The sequence below is a fragment of the Narcine bancroftii genome, chromosome 10, assembly GCF_036971445.1.
Source record: "Narcine bancroftii isolate sNarBan1 chromosome 10, sNarBan1.hap1, whole genome shotgun sequence".
In the NCBI taxonomy this organism is placed as follows: Eukaryota; Metazoa; Chordata; class Chondrichthyes; order Torpediniformes; family Narcinidae; genus Narcine; species Narcine bancroftii.
This window is the reverse complement of record NC_091478.1, coordinates 7,548,880-7,565,214: the sequence shown is the minus strand read 5'-3', so window position 1 is coordinate 7,565,214 and position 16,335 is coordinate 7,548,880. Positions and strand designations below refer to the sequence as shown.

General features: G+C 37.4%; 1 protein-coding gene across 14 annotated transcripts in view; it reads right to left on the bottom strand.

Moving 5' to 3' along the window:
- c10h10orf90 (chromosome 10 C10orf90 homolog) overlaps positions 1 to 16,335 on the bottom strand; it is a 184,209-nt gene that overhangs the window by 43,117 nt on the left and 124,757 nt on the right. For all 14 annotated transcript variants that reach the window (XM_069899683.1, XM_069899686.1, XM_069899681.1 and 11 more), the window contains one exon: positions 4,272 to 4,351. In XM_069899683.1, coding sequence (XP_069755784.1) covers positions 4,272 to 4,351 — 80 coding nt within the window. The remainder of the gene's footprint in view (positions 1 to 4,271; positions 4,352 to 16,335) is intronic.

Sequence of the window (16,335 nt, the reverse complement as noted above, 5' to 3'; positions counted from 1 at the left end):
GTGGATCAATTGCTGAGGTAAAGAAAGTTTAATAATGTATTTTATGAAGAAGAAATGCGGCAGAATTTAAAAAAAATCTTCTATTGTCTATGGTGCGCCACCATCTTGAATTTAAAGCTGGCATCCCCTGGTTATGTCACTAGCCAAGAGACCCCAGGCAAGAAATAAATGAGATTTCTATTTTTAAAATACTGGTAGTATCATTGCGGCCCACCATTCAACCAGTGACACACCACCCGGCCCATGCATGGTAAAAGGTTGCCTCCCTTGGTGTGGACCGAAGAGATTAAAAAAATGTTCCCATTGACAGAGAGCTTAAGAACTGCACAACATAGGTAATTTGGGGAAAAAAATGACACAAGGAAGAAGTTTTATTTCAGTTTTATTTCCCTGCCAGGGAAAGTAATGGAAGCAAGTTTGATTAAAATGGAAATGCAGTACCTGAATAGAAAGAATTTTTGTAGCTTTGGGGAAAGGGGAGAATTGGACTAGCTGGATCACCTTGTCCATCAAATTGCTACAGAACCACCCCCTTCTCTGTTGTAGCCCTTCTGTGGTTTTGGGAAATCGGACAGTAATATTTCACTAAAATAAAAGCGAGCTCATTACGTCCCTTGACATTGATCAAATAATTGTCTGGGGAAATCAAACAAATTAATTTAGCGCCAAGTTTCAGGAATTGATCACTGCAGTTTAGAGAGACTCATATAGAACATTATTGCATACATCATATAAATAGTATTTTAAAATTAGAGTCTCATATGATTGTCCAGATGCTGCAGTATTGCTCAAATTGATTATTTAGCAGAGAAATTCACAATCAGCTAATAGGCTTGCACTTACTTTTAGCTGTATTTACAATTACAGTATTTTTGAGGTCATAATGCATCAAAAGGTATTAGTGTGTCCTGTGTAATGTGTAAATTAATGCAAATAGGACATTGCAATCAGATCAATCACATTTCGAAGTTTCTCTGGTATCCTTTTATATCAAGTAATCAGTTCCCTCAATTCAGAGTGTAACATGACAGTTAATTAATCAAAGATCAGAAAAGAGAAATAATGAACTGTAAGTTTTGTCCACTCTTGTTCAAAAAGAACAGGCAGATTCATAATTAATTTTATTCAAATGAACTTGGCTTCCCCCCCCCAACAAAATGTGCCAAATGCATACTAAAACAGATAAATAAAATGCTGTATGTGTAATCTGTGAAACTGCAAGCAAGAACCACTGAAAAATCATTGCATATCCTTTCAACACTTGATTAGAAGGGCAGAGAACTCAAACCATCTCACTGGATTATTGGAGACAACTGTGCTGGTAATTGGTGAAGCCTTGTAATTCATTTCCAGCCCACAAAACACAGAGGCCTAACTATGAAGCAACACAATTGCCCCTCTGTGCATCTGCACTTCGATTTTCTTAAACCAACATGTGGATTGTAATGGATTAGAATTTTATCATTTTCTTCCATTTGAATCATGTCAGTTTTCCCTGCAGATAGAACCATAGAATGCTGCAGCATAGAATCAGGCACTTTGGCCCATCTACTCTGTGCCAAACTATTATTTTTGCCTAGTACCATTGACCGTCAGATGGTCCATAGCCCTCTACACCCCTCCCATCCATGTACCTAACCAATTTTTTCTTAAATATTGAAATTGAGCCCATAATCAATTATTCCATATTCTCATCATTCTCAGTGTGAATAAGTTCTCTCTAATGTTCCTTTTGTTACGAACTAACAATTTTGTTATGAACTAACAAAGGAACAGCAATGGTAACATCACCAGGCAACAGTAAACTCAAAGTAATAGTTTTTATTAAAAACTATTAATCACATTATATTTCTTACTTATCTCTAAACTTAACTCTAGCAATTTCCACTATGTGGAAATGTAGATTTGTGTGTGTCAAAATCCAAATCATTATAGTTTGAGTTTGTCTGAAGTCTATTTTAAACATCAGCATCAAACATGTTGTGTTGCTTGACTATTTTTAAATCCCAGTTCAGAAGTCATTATGAAGCACTTTTAAACATCACATCTTCAGATCTCTAAACTCACAAGTCTTTTGATAAGTTGTCTTTAAGCGAGATATTCTTCATATGAATGTCTTCACAAGTTTCCCCCCATCTTGTTAGGGTTATGGAACTGTGATCTACATCATGATTTCTTTCTTAATCAAGAGTCAAGTGGCCTTACTTACTTTAAAGCCAGTTATTTTGAGTTTTATACAATACAGAACAGCATCTCTATCCAGAGACTACTGTTTCAGCCTATGCCTTTCACAGGATGGTCAATTTCTTCAGATTGGTTTCAAAATGACTTCAGTTATAACTTTCTCTGAAATCATGTGACGTGACATGACAGACACTGTTTCAGTTTCATTTCTTCAGTACACAATCATGGGTAGATGACCTTTTGTCTTCCTTCAAATTATCACTTCATATCCACAAAAGCATCGAACCTCATCTCTGTCCAAGAGGTTTAAGTGGTTAATGACTCCATAAACTCTGAGCATACTCAAGGAAGAATTTGCTTAATTGCACAGCTGCCAGCATAATGCTGTATACACATCCATGGTCCTGGAATCAATTAAGACCCACTTCAGTTCCATTAGGATATGGTTCTTCCAGACTCAACGACTCTGAAATGAACTCCTTTTCTGAGTACAATGGTGTATCTGTAAATGTGACCCTGAATCCAGCCCACAATTCCCTCAGTAGAAATATATTTAATTCTAAAACATTACTAAGAAATATATATTTTATAACTAAAGATTTTAACTTTAAAGATTAATATTAACACAAATCCATTACACCTTTAAACATTTCACCTTTCACCCTTAACTCTTATCCTAAAGCCTACTCCATCTATACCTTCCATAATTTTGTAGTCCTTCATCAAATCTCCCCTCATTCTCCATCACTCCTGGGAATAAAGTCTTCCGTTTTTGGCTCAAAAGTAAACTTTTTATAGTATTCAATGTATGAAATGGAGCTTTCTATTTCTCAGTGCCTGGTATTCAGAAACTAAAGCAATCTTCCTTTTCCAAATTAATGATGGAAGTTAATATTACTGATGATGAACATTCTTGAAATCAGGACGAGGTTGCTTCCACCACTTGCAATGAACTCACATCATAACTAACCTTTCTAGACCTGGCCTTCTGCTTCACTTTTGAGCTCTATTTGTTATCACCATATTTCAATAAAATGTACTTGTGTGGTAGTTTTATCTAATCAAATATATATATATATATATAAAATTTTCAAAACATTTGATTCCCTTCTCACATTCCATTAAGTATACCATGATTTAGTCTGTATTTTTGCTAATTCAGTCATCACTTCCTTTTATTCATCTCCAACCCCTTAATTGAGACAGCAACCCTTATCTGTGTCATGCCCAATATTGATTTTTAAGATGACTTTGCCCATGGATAACCTACCATAACCTATTTTGTTCTCCTCACTCTCCCCCAGATACTACCACTCGTCTACATACCAGGAATACTTTCACAATGACCAGTTAATCTACCAATGTGGAAGGAGACAGGAGTGCCTGAGTGAAAGCTCCAAAGTGACAAGAGAATTTGTAAGCTCTACCCAGAGTGCCCTGGAGCTCAGGATGAGACCCTAGTTGCCACACTGTGTCACCCTTTAGTTGAAGTTATCATTTATATTTCAATCACATACTATTTACTAAACCTAAAATGATTAATCATTACTCTCAGAACACTTCAATTACTGTTGTGGAGCACATGTAATATTCACTGTTATTTAGAATTAGTATAGCGATTATTGGAGATAGAATATATTAGCTTGAATTCTTTATGAATGACATAAACTTAAACTAGGTGAGGTGCTGAGGAAACATTAAAAGGCCTTAAAGATGAGTATTAATGTGTTTCCCAGTTAATTCTGGCAAGAATGCTGGCTTCTCCATTCATATCTGGCTACAAATTAGAACAAGTAAATAATAGTCAGAAAATTTCTAGTCAGAAAATAAAATAAAAAAATCTCAGCCTTATCACTTTATATCAATATTATGGAAGATGAATAAAAATAAGTAATTACTGGATGGAAAGACTGAGTTTATAGTATGTTAGAAGATGGAAAATTAGTTAAACATGGAACACAGATAGAGGAATATCAGAAAGTAATATAATGTGATCAAATTTATGTCAGGATTTCAGGATAAAATTTTACAATCACATTGCAAAATTTCCACATATACTTAGTTAATAATTTCTTATAAATCATTACCTCAGATTTGGGTTCTCTGAACAGAGGACGTGTCATGGAAAAATAATGTTCCAAACTATGTTCAGCTTCTTCATTAAAACCTGAAAGGTTGAAGGTTATTACATGTTTATTTGGTGTAGCTTTTACTGCTTAATTTTCAAAAAGATTAATTTTAACTTTAAACTATTAAGAATTGCATAAATAGACAACACAAACATATTTCCTGCTCTGCATAGAAACAATAAGGGAGTGAACCATGAATCTAATGATTTTCCTTGAACTTACTCTTGTTTGTCTTCCAAGATCACTTGATTTACTGAACTAACATTTTTACAGCAAACATCTAAGTTTGAGCACAGGTCATTGAATGATCAGAGATAAATATATATTCAGTAAACTATAAAACTACTAAAACTGTTTAGACATCAAGATATCAAAAGATAAAAAAAAAGGGACCAAAAAGGCTATAAGGTTATTCTTATAAATTAATTAAATATTGTCTTTGTGTTCATTGATGGACAGGCAATCTCTTAGACATAAGAAGAGTAGCTTGAATGTCGAGTTATGAAAAGTATGAAACATTAAAGTGTAAGCCTAGATACTGTGAAGTAACATCCTGGTATCTGAATGGTGCAGTATGTAATGTACTGGTGCAGCATGTTAATGTACTGGTGCATCGTCTGCTTCACTGATTGTACTGAGCTACTTAAGTGGAATGAGAATGAAACAGAGGGATTCACTGGCGCCCATTTCACTCAGCGCCCACAAAACAACTCCAAAACAAAAGAAAACAAAGAAAGGATTAACATTCCAGCTCGCCTGAGGGTTACCTTCCAAATATCCACAATTCCATAATGTGACCAAAGACTGGTTATTTAATTTCTGAGTAAATAACTGTATTAACAGGTTGATAATGAGAGAGAAAAATCAAGCATTATCTCATGCTTTATTTAATTCCATTGGTTGAGAGGTGAACCCATTCTGATTCACCTCGAGAAAGAAGAATAACATGGCAAAGTATTAGATAAATGGTGTAAGTGACAGCTATAATGAAAGATAGTTTTCATTGAAGATGTCCCTAAAGTAACAGCTTTCATAAATGATCACTCATTTGCCGTGTTAAGATTAAATTTACCTCTTCATTCATACCAAATATTAGCAACATTTTTGTTTAATTCAACATAAGCTATAGTGAAGGCAGCAAAATTATGCTCTTGATGATCAAGAAAGAAAATGTTTTAATTCATGGAATTTGAACTTCCTGGTTTCTGTCTGAGGCATCAGTTGAAACTGAAGTGATTTCAACATCTATTCTGACTAGTTTATTAAACAACAGATCTGCAAGCTATCTTTCAGGAGCTCCAGGCAAGAAGTCCTTTTCTTTCCATCATTATGTCATTGAAGAAAATGTTGACTTCAGGTGATAATTAAGATGTGTGATGTTAGCTCTGTGACTCATTAAGCTGAATGTTGCTTCCACAATTTCACTGGAAGGAAGTGCTCGTGGGAGGAAAGTTTAAAGGAAAAGCTTTTGAATGAATGGTCAAACCCACATTGAACATCTGATAGAAGTCCAAAGTCAAAATTAACTACACACACACACACACACACACACACACACACACCTTCACATAGGGTGAGCCATGTCGTATTTTATTGTATTTTTATATAAAAAGTAATAAATGCTTGTGCTTTTTAAATGGTCCTTTTCTTGGACCAAGTCCCACTCTTGCAGTCCTCCATCCAAATCGAGTCCAAGTCTTTCTGAGAAGAAAGATCTCTGGATTTTTTGGTATGTTGCTTTTTGTGATTTTATTTAATACCTGGTTTAGATCTTCCCAAAACTTTTCCACTTTCTCACATGCCCAAATTGCATGTACTATTGTTCCCGTTTCCTTCTTACAGTGAAAACATCTGTCTGATACTGTTGGGTCCATTGTATTCCATTGGAAAAAATAACATATAATTTAAGAAATAACATCACAGTATTCGAACAAATTTGGGAACCGTACATGGAACTCAACAGAGAAGTCCTACCACGGTCCTCCACTGCCTAAAATAACAGAAGGAGAAGACGACGAAATGAACTGACCTAGGGTGTAAAAGGAGAAGACACAAATTTCTTGTTTATTTTCATTGTGTGATGACATTGTTTAAAGTATCATATAGGTTGAACGTTGAGTGGGTGGGGAGGGGGACTGAAGGAGGGAGGGAAGGGAGGGGGAAAGGGGAGAAAATGACACTGTGTATATTCTAGAGGGAAATGTTGTGTGTATTTTGGTCAGTATGGTTCATAGTGTGAAAAATAAAAATTAAAAACATTTGCAGTGATTGAAGTTAAGACAATACTGGAGAAACTCAACAGGTCAAAGCATACTTTATTTTTGAAACGATAACCAACATTTTGGTACGAGCGTCAAGGTATGAGCAAAATGTAGGCAGATGACTGAACAAAGTGGTGTGGGGGGGGGGGGGGGGGGGAGGGAGAAAGAGGCAGAGGGAGGAGCACGGCCCCACAGGCAGGAGGTAGTAAGTGGATCAGTGGGGGGAAAGAAAAGTTGGATTCCCTCTGTATTTATAGAGCCACCTCCTTCCCCTGATGTGCCCTCCATTGATTCAGAATGATTTACGTGTTTATTCTTGATCACATCTTGGCTGATGTACTGCCCCTGCAATTTTCAAGCTTTTATATTAATCACCATTTCCTTGTGTACTTCAACTTCATTTTCAGTTTAAACAGCCCTGCTTCCTTCAGTAAAGGTTTTGTTCTTTCATGATCATCTGGATTTCACAAGGAAATTTTTAATTTGTAAAAGCTATTGGTTAAATTAAGTGCGATTAATGTTACAAATATCAGACTCCCAGGAGAAATATAACATCAATGCAATAATTTTCTAATCTTTCACACACAATTTATATATTTTAAAAATATTTCCTTTAAAATGGTTGAGAATGGAACATTAAATATTGAATCACTCACTTAATAATAATATTTTTAAGACTTTTTTTCTCATTGGGAACTGCAAGAGTGGGACTTGGTCCAAGAAAAGGACCATTTAAAAAGCACCAGGAAATGTAGGTTTTTTTTCTTTGGCTAATAGCCAATAAAGGGAAGGGGAGATTAAATGGAGTGATCACTGTGGGAGTGGCCAAGTGTAAAGACTGCAAATTTGAGGCATTGGGTCGAGATGCTTTGGCAAGTAGAGGTAAAGAAGTTGAGGTAAGGCAAGGACAACCATGTAGAGGATCAAAAGGATTCATCAAGAAAGCATAGATTTTTCTAATTTTTTTTTCTATTTTTTAGTGTGAATGGCAGCCAGGGCAGGGACAGGCTCCTCTTGGATAGTCGGGGAAGCCAACAGTATTTCTTCATCTGTGAAAAGTGCATCCACCTTACAAACCATGTCAGGGAATTAAAGCTGAAGCTGGAAGAACTCCAGATCATTCAGAACGCTGTGGGATGATTGGAGGAGTTACAGGGCTTCAATCACACCTTGGAGGCAGAAGCAAGATAGGTGGGTAACAGTCACGAGAGGGAAAGGGAAGAGGCAGGCAGGTATGATGTTATCAACTTGCAGTGGGATGGAGCTTCTTATTAGGAAAGGTTGTACCAAGAAATTTATTTCTGTAATGTAACTTTCGCTACAGGCAGGTACCACAAGAAAAGGACTTCATAAGCCAAAACATAAATTGGACGAGGATTTGAATATTGTGATTGGTGAGAAAAGATAGTTTGAACTCTGGCGCAATGGCTAAGAAAGGGAGGATGAAGCGGTGAGCCTTAGTGATAGGAGATTCAATAGTGAGGGGAATAGATGAGGGCTTCTGTGGAAGAGACTGATAATCCCAGATGGCATGTTGCCTCCCAGGTGCCAGGGTCTAGGAAATCCTAAATAGATTTCAAGGCATTGTCAAGGACAAATACAGATATGGAATTCCCTGAAACTAACATCACAGATACAGTAGATAGAATCATGAAGAAAAGTTCTGGAACATAGGACTTCATCAGTTAAAATACTGAGTATAGGAGTTGGGATGTTATGATAAAGATGTGTAAGACATTCATTAAGCTAAATTTGGAGTGTTATGTGCAGTTTTGGTCACCTAACTACAGGAAAGATATCAACAAATTTGAAAGAGTGTGGAGAAGATTTACTTGGTTGTTGCTAGGACTCGAGGAACTGAGTTACAGGAAAGCGTTATACAGGTTATGATTTTATTCCCTGGAGCATAGAAGAATGAGGGGTAATTTGATAGAGGGATACAAAATTATGATGGTATAGTAGGCTGTTTCCACTGAGGTTAGATGAGAGTACATGGATTAAGGGTGAAAGGGGAGGTTTAGGTGGAAAATTAGACAGAGAGGGGTGGGAGTATGGAATGTGCTGCCAGCTGAAGTGGTGAATAGGAGATCAATTTTTTTTTAAAGAATTTGGAAGTATATGGATTGGTGGGAAATGGATGGATATAGACTGGGAGCAGGTCGGGGGTAGGTGGTGGCTAGGCCGAATAATAGTTTGGCACAGACTAGAAGGGCTGAAAGGCCTATTTTCTGCACTGTAAATATTTTATGTTTTATTTATGATGTTATCATGAAAATTACAACTCTTCCTGCTCTTACACCTCCTGAATTAAAAGTGATTTACTAGACTATTTATAATGTCCTCATATAACAAGACGCATTTAGTAGCACTACCTTCCCCTTTGTTCCAAATAAAGTATTTCACATTTTGTCAAATGGAATACTTAGAAGTAATGTTAGAAGAACATGATACTGAAAATCATCAAAACAAAATTATAGCTTGAAGTCGGGAACATAGACCTATTCTGAAACTCCCTCATTCTCTTTTAAATATATTAGGCTGATACTTATTACTGCTGGTGCAGAAATCAAAGCGCTTGAAATCCAAGTCTAATTTCACTTTTGTACATAGAGCAAGCAAGTAATTGATGCAAAACGTGTTTCCACTATTTAGAAAATGGGAGTCAGTATTTGTATGCCTTTTACAGCAGCGTAATGTTCAATCAAATCAAGTAAAGTAATGCCTGTAATTTCCCAGTAGGTACACCTTGCACTTCAAATGACACCATTAATTTTATGAATACTTCAAATGAACTTCATGGATATCAATCTATAACACAAGTATCCACTAAAGATAACTTGATGAATGGGAAGTCGGTAGTTTTCCCCAGATCCAAGATTAATGAGTTGTGAGATTTGTACAAGAAGCTGTATTTGTTTAATTCCAGTAGTCAAACCTACACTGAATTCTTGTCTTGCCAGTTTTGCAATATTCAGGGACCTGAAGCAATTTTTTTGCAAGATGAAATGAAAGTGTAATCGGGTAATCAACCATCATCTCAGCTCCCAGTTGAGTGAAACATCAGATGCAGCATTTCACTTTGCACTTTGAAAATTCTAATGAACATTTTCAGAAGGCTGAAGCCTTATAAAAGGCATGTTGAGAAGATTGTGATTGCTGCATTAACAGTTTTCTATGACAGCAAGGTAAAACCAGAGAGCTGGATAGAATATAAAGGTACAAGGTTTAAGTGATATGAATTAGTGCTGTTGAAAGGTGCATCAAATCTCATAAATTGCATTTGAACATTACAGCTATTACATTCATTATGTTTTTAAAAAATGTGATTTTAGTCAACAAAAGTTGTTATTTGAATATTATCTTTATACTTCAAAAAGGCTGAATGTTACTTTCAATATTTAAGTGATCTAATATAAGAAACTATTTGTGAATTCTGTCCTGAATAATTACTGCACCAGCAATAAGCAAGCTATAATTATATATTTTCTCTCAGCAGTTTATTAATGTGCCAACATATTGAAACTTGTTAATTTATATAATGCACAGAATAAACTTGTTATGCTTCAGTAGTGTCTTTGGGGAAACAAAAGCAAATAACCATTTTAAAACAAGCAACACAAGTTCCAGCATGAAAATTATTAGCATAATTAAAACTACAAGTTCTGATCAGAACCAGAAAGTTACTCAAGAGTAAATGTGACTATATTGAGAATTAGTTTTAAAAGCAATTTTTTCTTCATTGATATGCAACATTTTTGATGCACAAAAATGTGTTAATGTATGAATTTTATAAGGTTTATAACTTTGGCCACAAATAATGCCTTCCAGAAGACTTCCAGTGTATTACTGCAGGTGTGGATTTTAATTTATGCACCATTTAGGATTTTATAACGCTACAGGACAGCGATTTAACAAAAAGTGGATTAGCTGCTTTGTACAGAACCTGAAGTGATGTATGGGTGTTCCATCCCATTTGCATTGTTCTTTATGTTCCTGGACAGACCCATAAATGAATCATGTAACCATCAGCCTACATTAACAACCCTTTCCTGATCCTATTGGGTATATTAAGGGGTCTAATTGGCAAGTTTCACAGACTTGCTTGGAAATTTTATTTAATATAGCCCATGCAGTGTTTAGTTGAAAACTGAGCAGTTTTAATAAATCTTTGGAACAAGCCTGATTATTACTGAATATAGATCATATAATCGCAGAAGAAATCTATTAGTGCAGTCTATAGAGAATACATAGATGAGGAACATTGATTATAATTCTTTCTTCTGTCCTCAAGAATTTGGGGTGGGGTGAGAGGGGATGGTGTGCATCAGCTCCACTCTCTTGGGTTGCATTGGTCTTGGGTTACTGAAGGTCATTTGTGTTGGTATTTACTGCAAGCTGCCTTGATCAGCTGATTGGAATTTTTGTGTCAATGTGATCAGATTCTGATATTCATTGTTTATGTCAGGGAGAGAAAAAAAAGGATTTAAAAAAAATTTTATACCAAAAGATAAGAATGTTCTTTGATGAGCCTAAGCAAGTCCTGTACCCTGGTTGAGCAAACACAAGGACTAGATATTCCAATTGCATTATGTGCACAGGAATTTGGGATACATAAATAAGTAATATATGTACTTTTGATAGATTATGCATTTTTAAAGTTGTTTTTCCTTTTATATGACATTAGGTGTAAGATGTACAAGATTAAAAGTTCATTTTATATTGTAAAACACAGCATCTGTAAACATTTGGACAAAAATATTTAAATAAAAAGCAGGGATTTCCTTATATATGATAAAGCACATATTCAGATTTTGAAATATGAAATTAGACCAAGAAAAGTGTTAAAAAAAAAGAAATGAAGAGCCCAAGAGTAAGGACATGGTTTATATTAGAGTACAGAGATGCCAACTATTAATAATGATCAACAGATGACATCTCAGTATGGGAAAGAAAGAGATGCATTATTCAAAAAAATATTAAAACCTAAAATTGTATAACTAATGCCCATTTCTTTCCCAGCCACAAAATTATTGTGCATGCATTTTGAAGACAAAGGACAAATAAATCAAAAGGAAAAAAATTGTCAGAAGTCAAAATGTTGGTAAAATATTCCATCAATTAAATACTTTACCTGAACACAGAACTTAAGGGATCATATAACACAGATAGTAAGAGAAATTAGAAGGATTTCTGGAGGCATTCTCAAAGAATTCTATTCATAAGACGGTTGTCGTAGAATTTTATGATTTAGTGTAGGTGCTGAAGGCAAGGAGAATTGATAATAATTGTGCTGTCAAGCATGTATGAAGGGCTTGAGATAGTCTGCTTGTTTCCATCTCCACAATGAAAAGACAAAGACAGAGATTAAGATGAATGTGCTCTGCAGGACTGTATCTTTATAAAGTATAAATATTTTAGTCTAAAACTTGGTCTCTGCTGAATACTGCAGATCTCAATAGAAGAATCAAAGAATCAAGAAGGAAAAATACAAATTACTCAAGGAGCATAGATATGGAGCTACTAGACAGTTGGTCTGACCCGGTCCAGTAACATGGTGCTTGCCTGGATTACATGTCTACTTTGTTTAATGTTTGCATTATTCTCTCTTCTTCTTCTCTTTGGCTTGGCTTTGCAGACGAAGATTTATTGAGGGGTAAATGTCCACGTCAGCTGCAGGCTCGTTTATGGCTGACAAGTCCGATGCGGGACAGGCAGACGTGGTTGCAGGGGAAAATTGGTTGGTTGGGGTTGGGTGTTGGGTTTTTCCTCCTTTGTCTTTTGTCAGTGAGGTGGGCTCTGCGGTCTTCTTCAAAGGAGGTTGCTGCCCGCCAAACTGTGAAGCGCCAAGATACACGGTTTGAGGCGAGATCAGCCCACTGGCGGTGGTCAATGGGGCAGGCACCAAGAGATTTCTTTAGGCAGTCCTTGTACCTTTTCTTGGTGCACCTCTGTCACGGTGGCCAGTGGAGAGCTCGCCATATAACACAATCTTGGGAAGGCAATGGTCCTCCATTCTGGAGACGTGACCTACCCAGTGCAGTTGGATCTTCAGCAGCGTGGATTCGATGCTGTCGGTCTCTGCCATCTCGAGTACTTTGATGTTGGTGATGAAGTCGCTCCAATGAATGTTGAGGATGGAGCGGAGACAATGCTGGTGGAAGCGTTCTAGGAGCCATAGGCGATGCCGGTAGAGGACCCATGATTCGGAGCCGAACAGGAGCGTGGGTATGACAACGGCTCTGTATACGGTAATCTTTGTGAGGTGTTTCAGTTGGTTGTTTTTCCAGACTCTTTTGTGTAGTCTTCCAAAGGCGCTATTTGCCTTGGCGAGTCTGTTGTCTATCTCATTGTCGATCCTTGTATCCGATGAAATGGTGCAGCCGAGATAGGTAAACTGGTTGACCGTTTTGAGTTCGGTGTGTCCGATGGAGATGTGGGAGGGGCTGGTGGTCATGGTGGGGAGCTGACTGATAGAGGACCTCAGTTTTCTTCAGGCTGACTTCCAGGCCCAACATTATTCAATTGCATGATAATTGAGTACATATACTCTGAACTAATACCTTCCCATCCCAAGATATTTTGATGCCATTCAAAGCCCTGCTGTTGTTCTTGATTTTAAAGGCCATGACTGGTCTGATCTTGGGTGACAACAGCACATCTATATACCTACATCTACATTTGCAGTCAGTTCGTTTACAGTTCTTTACTTACCCTGGCCTACAGAAAAAGAATCTTAGCGTTGTATGCGATGTCATGTATGAACTTTGAACTACAGCACGGGAACTGGCACAGAGGCCCATCATGTTTCTGTTAAACATGATTGTTAAATTAAACTTAAACTGTGCTGCGTATACATGACAGGCATCCTTCTATTACCTGCATCTGTTTATCTTAAATACTGCAATCATATCAGCTTTCACAACTACCTTGGTAGTTCGCACTGGAAACCATTCATTATGCAAAAAAATGTCCCACACATCTCCTTTAAAATCTTGACCTTTCTCCCATTCATCTTCAATGCATGTCTTCTAGTACGTGACATTTTTACCATCGGAAAAATATTCTGTCTACTCTATTCATGCCTCCCATAACTTTATAAACTTCCACCAGGTCTCCTTTCAGCCTCCAGTACTCCAGAGAAAACAAACCAAGTTTGTCCAACCTCTTCCCATAGCTCATACCCTTTACCCCAGGCAGCACACTACTATAAATCTCTTCCAGACCCTTTCCAAAACCTCCATATCCCTTCATTAATGGGTCAATCAGAAGGGCATAGAGTTCGCCAAGTGCATTCTCCATGTTTTATCAAGCTGCACACGATTTTGTTACTCTTGTACTCAATAGCAGTGCACCAGTGAAGGAAAGTCTGGCACTTACCTTCACCACCATTTTAACTTGCTTGGCTGCTTTCAAGCAGCTACCGAACTGGACCCCCAAGATCCCTCAGTAAATTCATGTTTTTGTGAACTTCAATTTCACTTTCCAGACTATATTCTACTACCTTTTATTAGCCAATACTTCAGTGTAGAAATCTATTTTTAATAGCATTTCATCATTAGATTGTATTGTGAAGTTCCTTCTTGGTGTTTCTAAAAAGTTCTCATTAAATTACTTGAAATTAATAACACCTAGATACATTTCTGAAAGCTCATTCACCAACTTTTAAAAGCACAATCTGCAGTATTTTGGAGAGAATGTTTACCTGCTTGTGGGAGCATCAGTGATTTCAGATACTCTCAGGTTTACTAAGAAGAACTGCAAACTACCAAGCAGAGGAGGGATGACATCCTTTCAAGAGTGCCACAGCCTGTCCAGGGTCACATTCAGACACACCTAACAAAACATTGATAGGGAAGTCTTTGAGAAATGAATGGAGATACTTTGGTTAATGGCTAATGTGGGCCGATGGAGAAATAGATGGAGCAGACAATCTCAATAATTTTGTTAATGCAGTGGTAATGTGGTGTGTGTGTGGGGGGTGTGTGGGATGAATGTGTATATGTGTATGGGTAGGTGGGTAGGGGGGTGTGGAAGTGTGTGTGTGTGTGTGTGGGTGGGGGTGTGGGTGTGGAAGTGTGTGTGGGTGGGGGTGTGGAAGTGTGTGTGGGTGGGTGGGGGCATGGATGGGTTTGGGGGGTGCGTGTGTGGGTGGGTGGGTGTGTGTGTGTGTGTGTGTGGGTGGGGGTGTGGGTGTGGAAGTGTGTGTGGGTGGGTGGGGGCATGGATGGGTTTGGGGGGTGCGTGTGTGGGTGGGTGGGGGTGCGTGTGTGGGTGGGTGGGAGTGTATGTGTGGGGGTGTGTGGGTGGGTGGGGGTGGAAGTGTGCATGAAAATGTGTGTGTGGGTGGGGGTGGGTGGGTGAGTCTCTCTCTCACTCGGGTGTTTAGATTAATAATCTCTTCACAAGGACTGAATAGTTATTCAGTTCGGAGATAAGAATTTTCTTTTCCCCGAGTAAAGTGAGCCTCTGGAATTCTTATCCCAAGCTGCAAGGGTTCATCCTTTGAATATTTTCAATACAGTTCAGGCTCTGAGTATATTCATTAGAGATCATTCAAGATGCATGCAGGGAACTGGAGCTGAGGTAAAAGGTAATCTAGGATCTTGCTGAATGATGGAGCAAGCTCAAGGAGCCAAACGACCTTTTTGTACTCTTATGAATGATGTCAGGAATTTATAGGCAAAGAGTAACTACTGCAGTCCATGCAACTATGTAAGCTTGTATTTTATGATTATCACAGAAATAAATTAGGAAGTATATCTGTCCTCTTCGCAGTGTAGATATCTGCAATGCTTGTTTTAAAATCTATATGAATCAGTGTGAGGTGCTGACGTTTATAAACCTCATCTTTTGCATGCCAGCATCTTTTGTGAAGAAGAATGTTGAGACAATAAATGGGCATTGAAATGATTTGAAGATGCGAGGAAAGCTAGGAGTGAGCTGTAAGTGTGTAGATTAGTGCGCTGAGAAACCGCGGAGAGGGAAGGAGTAAAATATCAACTGCAACAATTATTGAAAGCTCGAGGTGAATGAAAGGGTTTCATACTGCAAAGAAAGATAATTCAGCAGTCTGCGAGATGAACAGAGAAGCTGTATTGCATAAAAGGTTACAGCTAAGTTAGAAAAGCATATTGAGAGGAAGTGGTAAAGACAAAGGTCAACAAGACTTATGGACAATATCAAAAAGCAGATTTCCTTTTAAAAACTGAAAAGAATGAGCATTTTGATTCTGATGCCATCGAATTGTAAAATATTTTCAGTCAGGCGTGCAGTCGTAACAATCAGATATGACCTTTGCTTGATTCTTCCATCACTCTTGCAGTAGGATGGAGCCAAATAAAATGGTTTGGAAATACTGGCAAATATAAACTGCTTTGCAATGGTAAAAGCCTTTTTAATGCAGTGATGCAATCTTCCATTCCTGACGAAATGCTTAAAAAAAAAGTAGTGTATTGATCCCAGAGGTCACGGGTATTTGGGTAAGGACAACTTTATAGAGGAAAAAATCTAAGATAAATTGAATTAATATTTTGCCAAATGTCTTCCATTAGAACAAAATTAATCATGATTTTATTAAAGAAAAAAAGCAAAAAATTGGAATCTGAAGGCAGATAATCCTGGAACAAATCCACAGGTCACAAAAATGATGCAAGGACTGAAAGATTCATTCTTTTTTCTCCCCAGACATGTCACCAGTTACGTATTCTTCTTGCATCTTCTTTTTTATTTGTTTAATAAAAGTTATGTTTGAATCGAGTTCT